The sequence below is a fragment of the Microtus pennsylvanicus genome, chromosome 4, assembly GCF_037038515.1.
Source record: "Microtus pennsylvanicus isolate mMicPen1 chromosome 4, mMicPen1.hap1, whole genome shotgun sequence".
Lineage (NCBI taxonomy): Eukaryota > Metazoa > Chordata > Mammalia > Rodentia > Cricetidae > Microtus > Microtus pennsylvanicus.
Window position 1 is genome coordinate 132,241,272 of NC_134582.1, and position 16,141 is coordinate 132,257,412.

At 43.9% G+C, this 16,141-nt stretch overlaps 1 protein-coding gene across 1 annotated transcript in view; it reads left to right on the forward strand.

Annotated features, from left to right (window-relative positions):
* The first annotated feature begins 4,819 nt into the window (after positions 1-4,819).
* Positions 4,820-16,141, forward strand: part of Mrc1 (mannose receptor C-type 1) — an 89,742-nt gene continuing 78,420 nt past the window's right edge. Inside the window, exons 1-2 of the mRNA XM_075970534.1 lie at positions 4,820-5,069; positions 15,519-15,920. Coding sequence (XP_075826649.1) covers positions 5,009-5,069; positions 15,519-15,920 — 463 coding nt within the window. The 5' untranslated portion in view covers positions 4,820-5,008. The remainder of the gene's footprint in view (positions 5,070-15,518; positions 15,921-16,141) is intronic.

A 16,141-nucleotide genomic window follows, 5' to 3' on the forward strand; every position in this document is an offset into this window, starting at 1 on the left:
TTGATAAGAGCCATCCTTTTGGAGGAGAGAGAGACCTTGTAGTTTGATTGCACTTCTGTACTGGTTGTTGTGATTGAGCTTCTTCACATATGCTTACTGGCTGTGCACAGATTTTCTCTGGAGAAATGTTAGGCCCACTCCAGTGTTCATTCCTACTGTCTCTGTTCTATCCTAAACATTAATCTCTTATCAAATAAATGCTTTGATAATGTTTTCTAATAATCGTGGTCTCTCTACTGTTTCTCCCTTCCTCTATTTTTTCCTAATTTTTCTTCTTCTCTCTCCCTTTTTACCTCCAATCCTGCATCCTGTTTCCTTCCTTCCTTCCTTCCTTCCTTCCTTCCTTCCTTCCTTCCTTCCTTTCCTTTCCTTTTTCTTTCCCTCCCTTTCTCCTTCCCTCCCTCCCTCCCTCCCTCCCTCTCTCTCTCTCTCTCTCTCTCTCTCTCTCTCTTTCTTTCTTTCTTTCTTTCTTTCTTTCTTCTTTCTTTCAATTTTGAGTAAGGGTCTCACTGTGCAGCCCAAGACAGCCTTAAACTTATCATCCTCCTGTTTCTGCTTTCCAAGTGCTGGGATTGCAAACAGTTGTCATTGTGTCCAGCTTACTCTTCTGATAGTGTCCTTTGACCACCAAAATTTTAATTTAGAGAAAGTTGCCTATTTTTTTCTAGGTGTCACAACCAATAAATCATTATCAAATCCAATGTCATAAAGATTTTACCTGATTCTTTCTTGTGAGGGTTCTTGTGTGCAGGTCTTTGTTTCATGTGGGGTTTTCTCTATAAGTATTAAACCAACTGTCATTCTACATGGGGGTATCTAGTTTTCCCAGCATTTCCTGTTGAACACACGATTGCTTCCTCATTAAATGGTGTTGGCATCTTTTCAAAGGTCAACTGGCCATACATGTTGGAAATTTTTATATAGGCTCTGTGTTGTATTCCACTGCCCTATGAACCTATCTTAGGTCAGTACCACCCTGTTAATATTACTGAATTATAGTTTTGCAGTAAATTTAAAGTATGAGTCCTCTAATTTCTTTCAACATTGTTTTGGCTGTGTGTAATCTTTTAAGGGTCCATGTAGAGTCCTACGCCATCTGAGGAAAACACTGTCAGGGTTTTGATGAGGATTGCCTGCATCTGATTACCTCTTCAAGTACTCCCATCCTCTTCACAGGAATTAGTCTTCCATTCCATGGTCTTGGGCCATCTTTCTATTTACTTAGTTCTTTAATTTCTTTCAGCTAGGTCTTATATTTTTCAGGATGATTTTTTTGAGGTTGAATTTACTTCTAAGCATTTTATTCTTTTCTATGTTGTCTTACTTTTTTATTGCTGTGCTGAGAACAGCACGAGCAAGGCAACTGTAAAAGTGTTGACTGGTCTTATTGTTTTAGAGACGAGTCCATGACCGTCACGGTGGAGAGCATGGCAGCAGTCAGCCCGGCAGGCATGGCATTGGGGCAGTAGCTGAGAACTTTTATCTGACCCACAGACATGAGGCAGAGAGTGAACCACTCGGGAATGACACAGGCTTTTGAAACTGCAAAGCCTACCCCCAGTGACATATTTCCTCTAACGAGGACACACCTCCTCCAGCAAGGCCACACCTCCTAATCCTTCCCAAACAGTTTCACTAACAGGAGACTAAGCATTCAAATATATAAGCCCAGGGAGGGAAGCGTTCTCGTCAACACCACTGATATTATAGTTGGAATTGTTTCCGTGATTTCCCTTTGAGCTGTTCATCACAGGAGTATGGAAATATAGTTGATATTTGTCTATTTCTTGCAACTTTCTTGATCTCATTAACTACATTTGATTTTTCTGGAGGGTCTAGAACTTTCTACATATAATGCCATCTACAAATAAAAGTTCCCCTTTTGTTCTCTAACTTAAGTGTTTTAAGTTTCTTACATAATTCCTCTGACTAGAACCTCTAGTTTAAGGTTGAACAGAATTGTGAAAGCATTTACAAAACACCAGTCATCCCTCCGAGTTCACAGGCTAGTTTTTAGAGGACAAGGTCCTTATTATCCAGGCTGATTCTAGGAATGCTGGTTTGTATAACCTATATATCCATAAAACTGACAGCTGCCTAAGAGGTGGGTGATGAGGACTGACAGGTGAGGGATGGATGATGGGAGCCTCCAGAAGTGAAGGGTTGGAATTCATTAATATTCACCAACTTTTTTTTTCAGTATTGTGATTTCGTGTTTTTTTTTATTGAGAAAAGGAGGGAAAAAAAACCAAGTTTCCACCTCCTCCCAGCCTCCCATTTCCCTCCCCCTCTTCCCACCCTTCTCCACCTCCTCCCACCCTTTTCCCCCTCCCCCCACTCCTTTCCCCCTCCCTCTCCAGTCCAACGAGCAGTCAGGGTTTTCTGCCCTGTGGTAAGTCCTAGGTCCTCCCTCCTCCGTCCATATCTAGGAAGGTGAACATCCAAACTGGCTAGGCTCCCACAAAGCCAGCACATTACGTAGGATCAAAACCCTGTGCCTTTGTCCTTTGCGTCTCATCAGCCCTCATTGTTCGCCATGTTCAGAGAGTCCAGTTTTATCCCATGCTTTTTCAGTCACAGTCCAGCTGGACTTGGTGAGCTCCCAATAGATCAGCTCCACTGTCTCAGTGGGTGGGTGCACCCCTCGTGGTCCCGACTTCTTTGCTCATGTTCTCCCTCCTTCTGCTCCTCATTGGGACCTTGGGAGCTCAGTCCAGTGCTCCAGTGTGGGTCTCTGTCTCTATCTCCATCCATCACCAGATGAAGGTTCTATGATGATATGCAAGATATTCGTCAGTATTGCTCTAGGATAGGGTCATTTCAGGTTCCCTATCCTCAGCTGCCCAAGAAACTAACTGGGGACCTCGGCTTGGGCACCTGGGAGCCCCTCTAGGGTCAGGTTATTCACCAACTTTTTAACCAAGTTCTTACTTGGGTGCTTTATGCTCTTTGAAGAGAGACCCACTGGGAGTGCAAAAGTGTTACTTTGAACAGTTCCTGGCATTACAAAGATTATTTTAACAAAAGTCCCATGGAGATTCCTACTCCACCGTCACCGAAACCATGGATTTGAGTTGATTTGGTAACTTCGTATAACCTCATAAATCTTTGTTCCAATTAGATAAAGATTATGAAGACAAATCTTTTGTGGGATAGTTCACTTTATTGTAAATCCAAGGGTCTTATAACTAACTCTGATTTTTAGTCACACAAATGCATGCATGACATACTTGAATAATAAAATCATGAATATAAGGATGTTCAATTAAATTTTATTTCTCTCTGAAATCAATATAAATCTAAATTATTTGGATGATTTGCCTTTAAAAGACCTAAATAATTCAATTAAAACATTATTGTGGGTACTGGAGAGATGACTCACTAGTTAAGAGCACTGGCTACTCTTTCAAAGGTCCTGAGTTCAATTCCCAGCACCCACATGGTGATTCAAAACCATCTGTGATTAGATCTGGTGCCCTCTTTTGGCATGCAGGCAGAATACTATATACATAATAAATAAATCAATCTTTAAAATATTTTTGTGGAGTAGGCATGGTAGGAAATACCTTTAATTTCAGCACTCAGGCAGCTGAAACAGGAAGATCAAAGATTCAAGGCCAGTCTGACCTACAAAGCAAAGCAGTGTTTCAGTTTTCTTCTGGTAAGTGAGTTAAGCAATATTCGGAAATAAAACATTTGGGTCTCATCAGTTTTGGAATAAATTAGTTTGTCAGTTAAATGTCGGCAGAATGAAAATGAGTGGTGGGTCCCCTGTACCATGTCTTCTCTCAGAATTATCCTAAATTTAAGTTTTATAAAAAGAGGATTGATGAGGGAGATCACAGCTTTTATTGGGAAGAAAAGCGTGCAACTTTGCCCCATAACTGATGGATCTTACAGTTTTATTTTTTGTTTGTTTGAGAACAGACTGTTCGTTTAAAGTTTCTAAATCTCCAGTCTTTCCAGAAGCTTCATTTTGAACCACCGACATTTCCCGCGCTCCAGTTTCAGGTCTTCCCCAGCAATCTAATCCTTAGTATCCATTTCCAAATATGCTTAACTCTTGTGGTCCTGGGGGAAAAGATCGGTGTTTAGGTCGGTAGGCATGGTGTTCAGTGAACGATCCTGTAACAGAATTCCACTCTCATTAAATCAAGCCAGGTTTGCAGTTGCCAGTAAGAGGTCCTTCTGTCTTCAAAATCAAGGGGACTGTGGTGGTTGAGTACAGGCCACAAGCTGATTGCAAAGTTTTCGTCACTGTTTCCTCTGGCTTTCTAGAGAAAGGCTTCTGGAACTTCATCTCCTGGCCTCACTGAGATCGTATCTTCGAATTAATTTCTCTTTCATTTTCCTTCTAGCAACAAGAGCCACACCTTTGATCCTTTCTAAGGTGTGTGTGTAGGGATGGTGGGCCGGGCTGGCGGCGGCATGGGGGGGTGGTTTCTATGACTAAATGCAGAGGATTGAGAGGCAGTTTATACTTTTGGGAAATGTTTCTGGCCTTTCCAGTGTGGTCCCTTTCTGACTTTAGAATTGAGGCTGGGAACCTCGACAGCTGCCTCCTACAGTCTTTCAATTTCCCCACCCAGGTAATACATACATACACACTTCCCAGCACTTGAGGAACACTCCGCATGCTCAGTTGGGTTGCCTCTCCCTCCCACAGACCAGGCCCAGCTCCTCACTTCTCCCCACATCCTGTGCTCACTCCTCTCCTACACGTGTGCCTCTCTCCCCTTCCCCCTGCGCCTTAGCTTACGAAGCAAAGTTGTAACTTTGAATTCCTGTTTTTCTAACCGCCCCCATGTGACAGGATATCTCTCAATTGGAGGGTTTTCCTAAATTCAGGAGTCCTTTAAAAGGGACAGCTTCCTCTGCCCTCCTCTTCAGCCGGGCAGCTCCCAGACCCTGGACTAGGCAGAGGTGCAACCCGGAGACCTGGCCGTGTTCTTTCTCGTTTCCTCTCCCCTCCCTTCCATCAGTGGAAGACAAGGGTACATACTGGGCCATGAGGCTTCCCTTATTCCTGGCTTTTATCTCCGTCATCCCCGTCGCCGTTCAGCTATTGGGTAAGTCTGTTCTGAGGTGGGGGCTTTGCACACCTTTTGTCTGGAGTTGATGCTCAGAGACCCGCGCAGTCAGGAAGAGGACTGGAGCACACCGTTCCTGCAGTACCTGTGGTTTTACCAGACCACAGTCAAGCCTGCATCTGACCTTGGCCTTGCAGCCAGTGTGGGAGTCAAGGGAGAGTCAGGCAATGCTGTTGCCCTCCAGTGCCAGAAGCTGTCCAGGCTGAAGCCCCCCAGGACCTCTGTCCTCCTGTGGGTATCTCTCGGGTATGGCTATTTCAATCTGATTTGTGCAATGGCTTCTTGTTTTGTGGTTTGCCCTACTTCATTTTATGCCATTGCCATGCATACCCAGCAATACCGTCCGAGCATCTCTGGCAGGAGAAGGGGAAGCAGTTGCTTCCCCTCATCTGAGAGGCAAAAGGATGAGGAGCGGAAATTGCCCTTGAGGAGGGACTCTGTGATTCTCACACTCAACTTTGTGTGTAAAGATTTTCATTTTTGACTTTTCAATTTAATTAATTTATATGTTTTATATCCCGACCACAACCTTCCCTCCCTCCTCTCCTCTCACTCTCGTCCCCCTCCTCCCCTTTGCCCTCACTCATTCTCCCCTCCTCCATATTTACTCAGAAAGAAATAGGACTTCCCAAATCACACAGACCCAGAAAGAAAAGCATGATATGTGCTCACTCGTAAGTGGATATTAGCTGTAGAATAAAGAACAATCATGCTACATTCCACAGACAAAGAAAGGTTAGGTAATAAAGAAGGCCAAGTGGGGTGGGAGCGGGGGAAGACACAGGAATGAAGACATTCAAAATTTTTATTGCTAGAAAGTTCATCCTTATCTGTATCCAAAATTGTTCAGACTGTCTCAGAAGTGGATGTGTTCAGTGCTAAAGTCTGATGGTGGTTGGTGTGTCTGTAGGAACTGATCAGGGCTCATTAGATGCTCGAAGGCAATGCTAAATCTGTATTTCTCTGAACTCTTAAGCATCAAAATGGAAGGGCCTGGGAGAGTTTCCACTCCCAGATCTATTTTGAGACTATTTTAGCTTCTTATCGCTCTTTATTTCCATGAGAAAACTAATGCCTGCTGGACACAGTTTGTGCCCTTGGTCTTTGCCCATGTCCTGCTGTGAAACTGATGCTGGAATTTCTCTAGGGAGCTGTTTGATAAAGTTTTCCTCAATTTTCTTAAGAATGTTTCTCTTCTTGAGATAGCAGGATGCCTCCCTAATCCCTTTCTCTGTGGGCACAGATATGGGATAGAGTGTGAGGTTCTGTGGGTCTTTGGGCACAGATATGGGGCAGAGTGAGAGGTCCTGCCGGTCTCTGGGCACAGATCCTGGGACAGAGTGTTCTGCAGGTTTCTTTGTGGGCATAGATATGGGAGTATAGAGTGTGAGATCCTGCAGGACTCTCTAGAGAATAAAGAAACCAAACAAAAAGTCCCCATTGAGCTGCTTCCCATTGACTTTAAGCTCCCCATATGTTACAGCAAGGATTATCTAACTCACCCACATGGTTTTATATTATGGTAAGAAGTCAAGGAGGCCTGGGAGAGAAAGGGTGGAAAGTGAGTGGCATGCTGGGTGGGCTTCCATCCGCTGAACAGAACTTCTAGGCATTTGACTGCCCACACCTATCGCCATCTCCAGAAGGCATCTTTTCCAAGGTAGCGCTTGTGCTAACGACTCATGATACTGAGGCTTTTCTCTCAAGCCATGACTTCCTCTCGTTTTTGAAGCTTGGGCTTCCCATCATGTGACACCCTGCTTTGCTGTGTCCTGAGATCTGGGAAGGTGCCCTGTTGTTGCAAGCTTCTCTTCCCAGTTCTGCTTACATGGCCTCAGGACGGCAGAACCACAATGAGATTATTTACTTATGGGAGGAGGGGTCAGCAAGTACCATGGATCAGCTAGTGTTTTATGTTTTGTGGTCCTCTATAAAAGAAGTTGTTGAGTTTACCAGCACACCATTGCCCATGAGCCAAAGTTACCAAACTATGTTTCTCTGTTTAGTCCAAATTCAGTTCCCAGCAGCTCTCACGATGTCTTCACTATAATTATGACTGCACACATACGTACTGAGGCTTAAACACTGGCAATAACACTCAAGACAGCAGGCAAGTCGAAAGCAAAGAGGACAAAACATAGCCAGCTTATCAGTGGCATCAACACACAGATGCAGAAAGTGGTACTGGGGTGGGATGCTCCCTTGGGGAAGAAGAAAATGTTCTGGGTCATTGGGTAGCAAGGCGATCATCCTATGGGTCTTGCGAGGTGATGGGGAACTAGGAAAGGGGATCCTGAGAACTCAGGTGTCCTTTAATTGGCTGCCAACTAAGCAAGTTTCCGATCTTACCCTTTGGGACTTAGTGTATTGGTACCACAAGAAAGTAAGACAAACACAGCAAGCGCTTAGGCCAGAGATGGCTCAATAGGTAAAGGTGCTTGCGGTTAGACCTGATAACTTGGATTTGATGCCTGGGACTCACATTGTGGGATGGCTTCTGATCTCCACATCAATTGTATGGCATACTCAACACAGAACTGCAATAAATACAATAAAACTTTTTTGAAATAAACAAATCAACACTAAAAAGAGGGTGGGGCATGACTTTACAGCAGAGTGCAAGCCTAGAACCTCCCAGTGAGGGACGGAAAATCACAGGCTCAGGAGTAACACAAAAATACCTGGATCTGGAAGGGAAGCAGCTCGGTTGTGACTCTGACACGGACATCGTGCTAGACCATTTTTCTTCGAGTGTATTCTACTTCAGTTTCTCCATCTAATGTCCAGAAAGGAGTGACGCTAACTGTCATGTTATTGTAGTATCCGTTCTCCCCGTCGCCCTTGCAGTCTTTGATTTCACTTTAAACACATCTCGTGAAGCATGGATGCTTAACTTTATGTATTTCCTCGAGTTCAACATAGAATAAAACCAGCCTCATTCTCCATGTTTTTATTTGTTTGCTACTGTGATCTTTTCCACAGACTCCTCAGACTTCATGTCTGAAAGCCCGTTTTCTCTTATCCTGGGAACAGATACGTAGGTTAGATTGATGTTAGTTAAGCATGATTTTTATTACATTTTAATTTATTGATTATATCTGTTTGTGTCTGTGTGTGGGCTTGGTCTTGCCACGGCATTCATGTGAAGGTCAGAAGACAACTTTAGGATTTGGTTCATTTCTCTTTTTATATGGTTTTTTTAATTAATTAATTAATTTATTTATTTATTAAAGATTTCTGTCTCTTCCACACCACTGCCTCCCATTTCCCTCCCCCTCCCTCAATCAAGTCCCCCTCTCTCGTCAGTCCAAAGAGCCATCAGGGTTCCCTGCCCTGTGGGAAGTCCAAGGACCACCCACCTCCATCCAGGTCTAGTAAGGTGAGCATCCAAACTGCCTAGGCTCCCACAAAACCCTGAGGGTCCCAGGGATCAAACTCAGGTCCTCAGAATTGGTAGCAAGTGCTTTCACCCACTACACTATGTAGCCAGTCCCATAACTTTAAATTTTAATATATAGGTGTTATGTATATAATATATAGGCACACACATATAATTATAATATGTACTGTAGATAACATTTTATATATGGTTACATACAATATGTGTATTACTATTCATTAATTTATACTTGTATACATATAGGGGGCATGTATATACTATACATATAGCTTTATATATATAAACTAATATGACTATATAAAACATAACACACATATGTATACTAATGTGTACATCTAATGGAGCCAAAACATAACATAGAGCTGGAAGCCATAGATTCATAGTTTCAGAAAAGAAAGTGACACACGCTTTAGTACCTGAAAAACAACTAGACTTTGAAGAGTAAGTGGGTTTTGGAGGTCAGTGAGCCAGCGACACCTAGCTCCTGCATATTGCTTTCTGGCATTGAGGCCGAGAGGTGGCATCATTTATCAGCTGGTCTGTTCCAGTCAAGAAAGAAATATGGGATTCTAAAGAACAGTACAGTAAAAGGTGGTCTTAGATATTTGGATTTACATCAACAGTTTTTTCTTTCCAAGGGGGGAGAAGGGAATCAAGATTTACTGAGTTTTCTGAAGGAAGGATGACTCGGAGTATTAATCCTATTTCACAGATGACAAGATTGACCTAGGAAGGATGAGCTTAACTACGGCAACGCAGGATGTCACAGACCCTCCACAGACCCTTGTGGACCACATGACCGCTCCAAACTTCCACTGCCTTTCTGTTCAACTGTCCCTTTGTCTGGCTGCTTCATCAGCTCTCTTTGTTGTTTGTTTCCAGTTTCATCCTGTTCTGAGCCGCCTCACACCCCACTCAAGCCTGTTTTCTCCACACTCCTGCTAAGGAAGGAGTGTGAGCATTGGTGGAGGCATTCCTGCCTCAGGCACTGTTCCAGGCCCTTCAGATGGTCTCATTTACTCTTGCAGACCCAGTAGGTGCTGTGGTTCACTCTCGTTTCAATAGATTGAAAGCACAGAAAACTAAGAGACTTAGCAAAGTCACACAGCAAGTGAACAGTGGACTCTTCATTTTCTACTGACAAAGTGCTAAACTCTGGCTGCTTACTGGGTGATGGATACACAACGTGAATTGGTCAGTATGACTATATGTAGGAAAAAACAGTACGCAGAGGCAATTTCTTACCTGCAGGTGTTTGTTGTCCCTAAGCGGGGGATCAGGCTACTGTTGGGAAGCTGGTGGGTTAGGAGACAGTGGAGCCTGAAGGGGCAGCACAGCCTGATGGGATGGCCTCAGGACACACCTGGAACAATGGATCGATCATAAGGCAGTGGAGAAGCCTCCTTCCGCTATGATGGGACTTTGTAACAGGGAGAGTGTAGAAGTTACCCTTTTAGAGAAAAGAGAAGGGTACTGGAAAATGTCTTGCCTTCTTTTCCCCCCACCCTTTGAATTCACAATCAATTATGTTACCACAATTATGCCTCTCCAAGTGACCACAGGGAATGAGATGAATTAGTAATCTGGGTGATGTGCTAGAGAATGAATAAAGAATCAAAGTGAAGAATGAAACAAGTTTCCTTTCACCACTGTTGAGCCCCAGTCACCGCCCCTCCCTACTTCCAGCCTGGCGTTTTGTGTAGCTGAGGGGCATGGCAAACATTTCCCGCTGGGTTTTAGTGTTGGGGAGGTGACATGGCACTGTAGGCTTCATCTTCATTTCCTGAGGGTGACAGACATACTGTCTATCCTCAGTCTGGCATCCTGCAGAAGGTGACTGTAGGGATAGTCCAGCCCCTTAGAGGGCATGTTCGCCTCGGGCTAATGTTTACATATAAATCTGGTGAGCCCCGCAGCTCTCTTTTTTTGTATCTCTTGCTCATCGCTGGATCCCTGGTGTTGTAAGCTATTCCTTCATTAAAATTTGCTGTTTCATATTAAGCTAGCCTGGTTATTACGCCGACTACAGGTGACATTGCATAGCTGTGATTTTATTGGGAAGCCATGTCAGGAAACACTACCCAGGCAAATAGGGAAGTGAGATGGGAAGGAAAAGCATGCAATTATGCCAGTGTGAGGAACTCAGATTTGCAGTGGGGGTCTGGTGACACTGCCACAGGACCCCCCTGTCCTCTAGAATTTACAACACCGGGGCTTCTATTCCTCCCCATCAGTCACAGGGGATGTGGATCTGACCTGCCAGATCTGCCCTGTGTGTACACCCTAGTCATAAAATGTCCCCAGGCAGAGAGGTAGTCCTTACATTTTGGGATGTGTTCCACTGTGTGGACCATTGCAGAAGTTGAGAAAGAAAGAGAATTCTGACAATACCTATTCCAGAGTCCTTTTCTAGCCTCCTCTAATCCAGCTTCTCTGTCTTCCAGTTTTACTATGTGTGTTAGTGTCATTATTTTACATGACAATAGAGAGAATCTAAAAGTGTATTAGGGGAATATAGTGTATTATATTTCTATCCCTGAATACGCCCCCTTTAGGACTACATTTCTTTGCTGGAAGATTTTGACATTTATTCCTTTGTTTAATATTATAGAGTCATTTTAAAACATGCCTACAAGAAAATTCACACCTTATTGGATACTTAGTCTTCTGCCTCACACAGGCTTGCCCTGGAATTTAGGTTGAGGTCAGAGGACAACTTGTGGGAATTGATTCTTCCCTTCAATCATGTGAACATAGCGGACAATGAGGAATACTGAGAACTCAAGAACAATGGCAGTGGGTTTCTGATCCTACTGCACGTACTGGCTTTGGGGGAGCCTAGGCAGTTTGGATGCTCACCTTACTAGACCTGGATAGAGGTGGGCTGTCCTTGGACTTCCCACAGGTCAGGGAACCCTGATTGCTCTTGGAGCAAATGAGGGAGGGGGACTTGATCGGGGGAGGGGGAGGGAAATGGGAGGCGGTGGCGGGGAGGAGGCAGACATCCTTAATAAATAAATAAATTAAAAAAAAGAAAGATAGGTGAGAAAGATAAAGAAGAAAGGGGAGTCCTGCAATGTTTATAAGTTCCAAGTGTGTAGGTATTAAATAAAATCTTCAGATATCCCCGTCCATACTGAGATTGCAGAGAAATGAACCCTTTTGTCCTTCTGTCCCTATGTGGTGTTTCTGTTACAAAAACATAACTTGTATGGCAAATATTAGAATGTTTACAAATGCTTTCCACCGGTATACTTAGAAACGACAGCGATGCCCTAAGCTGACTTTTGGCCTAGGTCTTAAACATCCTTTTGGAGGAAGATGTATGACTTGTTCAGCCAGATGCGTTTGACAGGGACAATGGTGAAAGAGAAACTGCACCGGCGATTGGGAGAAGCAAGTGTGTGTTTCTGTCAGCACGCTTTGATAAGGAGCGTTTCCTCGCATTGTCCAATGGCAGTGACATCCCACTTGCTCCGCTTCTAGCAGCCAAGGAGAAGCACAGGAAACAAGCACAGATAAGTGTGCATTTTAGGAGCAACTCAGCCAGCGCTCTTTGCAGGAGTCAAGTTGCTTATAGATGTGTCAGGGGGGAAATAAGCCTGCAGGGAAAACATGCATGTAAAATAGTTCCGTAATCATGAATCCACTATAACATTTCAGTTATAGCAGTCATTCGTTAAACTAAGACTTATTGGAAAATTATGTTTCCTGAAGAAAGATGATAGTATTGAACCAGAGAGGCCAGGTCCTTCTCATGGGGTTTATAATATAGCAAAAGCAGACACAGTAAAAATAAGTAAACAAGGTTGGCTGACCTGCCTGTTATCTCAGTGCTTAGAAGATGGAGGCCGGAGGGTCAGGAGTTCAAGATCTGCCTCTGTGCCATAGAGAATTCAAGGCTAGCCTGTGTCAAAAATCCCCAACCCCCACAAAGCTCACAAATAAAAGGAGAGCATATACTGCAAGAAGGTTGTGGGTATCCTAAAGAAAAGAGAGGAGTAAAATGAGCGGAGGTGGCCAGCTCATGGAGGGACTGACACTTGAGCTGGGACTATGAAGTGGCTAAAATAGCAACCAGCCAGGAGTGTTGAGTAACAGCAAGGCTCAGCGCTGGCGGTGGTAAGTGTCGGTGAGGGGCCATGGGCCGAATGATGAGGAGCAAGGAGTGAGAGGTGTCAGGGCTGGACGGCTCCTTGTCCAGAGTCTGCTTTATGAAAGTCAGGTGCTTTCCTCTTGGGCTCAGTGGTTCCAGACCTGAAGGGATTCTGCCCTTAGAAAATCAACCTTGGTTGCAAGCCCCGTCTTTAACCACTAAGCCATCCCCTTTTATTGGGTGATGGTGGTGCATGCCCCTTGGAAGGCAGAGACAGGTGCATCTCTGTGAGTTTGAGGCCAGTCTGTCTGGTCTACAAAGTGAGTTTCAGGACAGACTCTAAACCTACGGAGAAGCCTTGTCTCAAAAAACAACCAAAAAAAAAAAAAAAAAAGGTAAGAAACCCAGTTTTTAAATTAGAAACAAAGTTTTCTCCCAAGACCTTAATACAGAAAAGAAACAAAATCCATTGTCTAAACCAAGAAATACTCCACCAGAATAATGCATGGAGGGAGCTCCATCAATGAGACAGCAGGAATAGACAGAATCCCACTCTTCCACGTCGTTCAGTGGATTCAACAACCGTTATGTGGGAGAAGGCTTTGCTGTATAGAGACAGGTCAGTGTCCTCTCGTCAAAGGAATCTGGGTCACCAGAAGTCCTCTGCCTCCATGATTCCTCTTCAGAAAGAGCCGAGAGTGGAGCAGGACCATGATGGTGACAGTGACATCAGAGAGATGAGAACAGAGGAGGGAATGGATGTTGTGCTTCTCCCTCACCTTCTCTACAGATTGCATACAGAATTGGGAGGGGTGGACGTGGGAGAGAGGAAGGGAGAGAGGGAAGGAGGGGGAGGACGAGAGGGAGAGAGAGCTGGGAAACTAGGGTGACTAGTGGATTTAGGCTTGTGAATCTGGGTGCATGATGAAGCATTGAGAAAGAAAATGCTGGACGTTGGTTCCTGCCCTGGATGTTTTTTTTTTTTCTTTCCCTTTCCCAACTTGGCATAGACTAGAATTATTTAGAAAGAGGAACCTCATTTGAGGAACTACCTCCATCAGATTGCCAGTAGGCAAGTCTGTAAGGCATTTTCTTGATTAATGGTTGATATGAAAAAGCCCAGATCACAGGGGTTGTTTTGACCCTGGGCAGGTGGCATTGGCTGTATAAAGCATGCTGAGCAAGTTAGTAAGCGTTGTTTCTCTTCTCTGGTTCCTGCCTTGACTTCCCCGGATGATGGAGCGTGACTCAAGAGTTGTAAGCTGAGATGAACTCTTTCCTCACCAAGCTGCTTTTGGTGATGATGTTTTACCATAGCTATGGAAACCTAACTAGAGAGTTCACAAAAGCACTACTGTAACTGGAGTGAGATTCAGGTGAACTACAGATGAAAATCGGGTACATGAAAGTAAAACTCTCTGAAGGGAGGCCATGCACCTTGTACAGACTTTCCTGTCCTTCCCCATCACTGCCTGACTGTCTCCTGGTTTGTTTTTTCTCTGAATAAGGGGTTTTAAAAAGGACAGGCAGTAGTCAAACCAGAATGACTGAAATCTGGAGTGTAAGATCGGTGTGTGGTTACTGCTGAGATTATACTGAGAGCAGCTCGGAGCAGTGGAGGGCAGTACCAGCTAGGAAAACACGAGAGAAGAGCTAAGCTAATGGAACATTCGCAGTCTGCTTTAAATGAGAGGAGGTTGACGAGCATTTTGTATGCTAAATGCTCTTAGTAGTTTTTTAAAAAATGTTTTATTTTCTTATTTTCTGTGTTTTACCATGAGCAAAGCACCCTACTTTTTAAAAGTTTTAATTTTCTTGAGGAAGAAAGTAACTTACCTTGTCGCACTAACTCGTGGGCAGCAACAAAGTGGAGTCAGGTGTGGGAAGGAGTTCAATTAACAGGTGACTTAGGTGTGGCGTGTGTAAGGGACAGTTGTAGACTCCAGAGAAGCAAATGGTAGCCGATGTTCTAGATCTGTGTTTTACGGAGTTTGACATATTTATAACATACAGAAATACAGCATTTATGACATAAAGCACATGTAACATATTTCTAATATATAACATATTGATGACATGTAGCACCCCAGAAGAGAGTGGCAAGAATTAGGAATATGGATGAGAAGAGGCAAGGAGTCTTTTCCAGTGTGGGCATGGGGAGAGGAGCAAGTGAGCCAGGAGACAATGGCCTTTTGAGGCCATGATTCATTATGGGCTTTTAGTTGAAAGTCCGAGACTTGACCTCAGAGTGTAGGTGATGCCAACTGCACTGGGGAGTTGAGAACAGGAAACAGAATAATCTGGAAATAGGGAGGGACTCTTCTGACTGCTGCTGTTCCACTCCCTCTCCCTCTTTCCCTCCTCCCCGCTTCAGCCCCAGAATGGTTTGGTTAAGAATAACTGAGATCATTTTTTTTTCAGATTATCAGAAACCCAACTTTACCAGCTTATTTGGAAAAATATTTGGAAAAACACTGTCCAAAGTAGATAGAAGAAATTTAGGAAAATGTTACAAGGAGTGGCTAGTGTATATTTCTGTCAAATATCAATCTTTTATTTTTTTTCCTTGGATAGTCTTTAAAAGTAAACAGAAAAGAAACACCTTGACATGAATTCATATAGAAGGAAATTCATGCTTACCAATTCTTTTTTCTTGATTTTTTTTCCACCAAAGGAAGACCCATTTGACCACAGATAAGCTATGGAGGATGAGCCAAAGCTACCCAAACTCATTTCCTACCAGGTCCCTCCTCAAGTCTGTCTGTCCAGCTTCCAGGGGGGAGAGAAGCATCCCGAGACAGTTACCTCTGCCAGTTTCCCTGGAACTATACCTCTCTAGGGAAACAGAAGTCTGGGAACTTTTGTCTTAAAATATTGCTCTGGTTATGTGAACATACTTAATCATCGTGTTTTCCTTCATTTCTCTGAACAGACACGAGGCAATTTTTGATCTACAATGAAGATCACAAGCGTTGTGTGGAGGCTCTCAGTGCCAGCTCGGTGCAGACCTCAAGCTGCAACCCAGAAGCCGAGTCCCAGAAATTCCGCTGGGTGTCGGAATCACAGATTATGAGTGTCTCTTTCAAATTATGCTTGGGCGTGTCTTCAAAAACCGACTGGGCCTCAGTCACTCTGTATGCCTGCGACTCGAAAAGCGAATTTCAGAAATGGGAGTGCAAGAATGACACGCTCTTTGGACTCAAGGGCACAGAGTTATATTTTAATTATGGCAACAGGCAAGAAAAGAACATCAAACTTTACAAGGGTTCCGGTTTGTGGAGCAGATGGAAGGTGTACGGAACCACAGATGATTTGTGCTCAAGGGGTTATGAAGGTAAGAGCTCAGAGGGGGTCATCCTTATGCCAACTGGCTTTCTGTCTCCTTGCGTGATGCTGAAGGAAATATGTATGCCCTACTGTGGTCTGTACAAGAAACAGTAAGACATTACTGTGAGCTTTTGAATTATTCTGTGATCTAGATGGACTTGAAGGTAAATAAGTGTGAGAAAATGTCCTTAATAACCATTAGTTATTGGTAATTCATAGGAAATATGA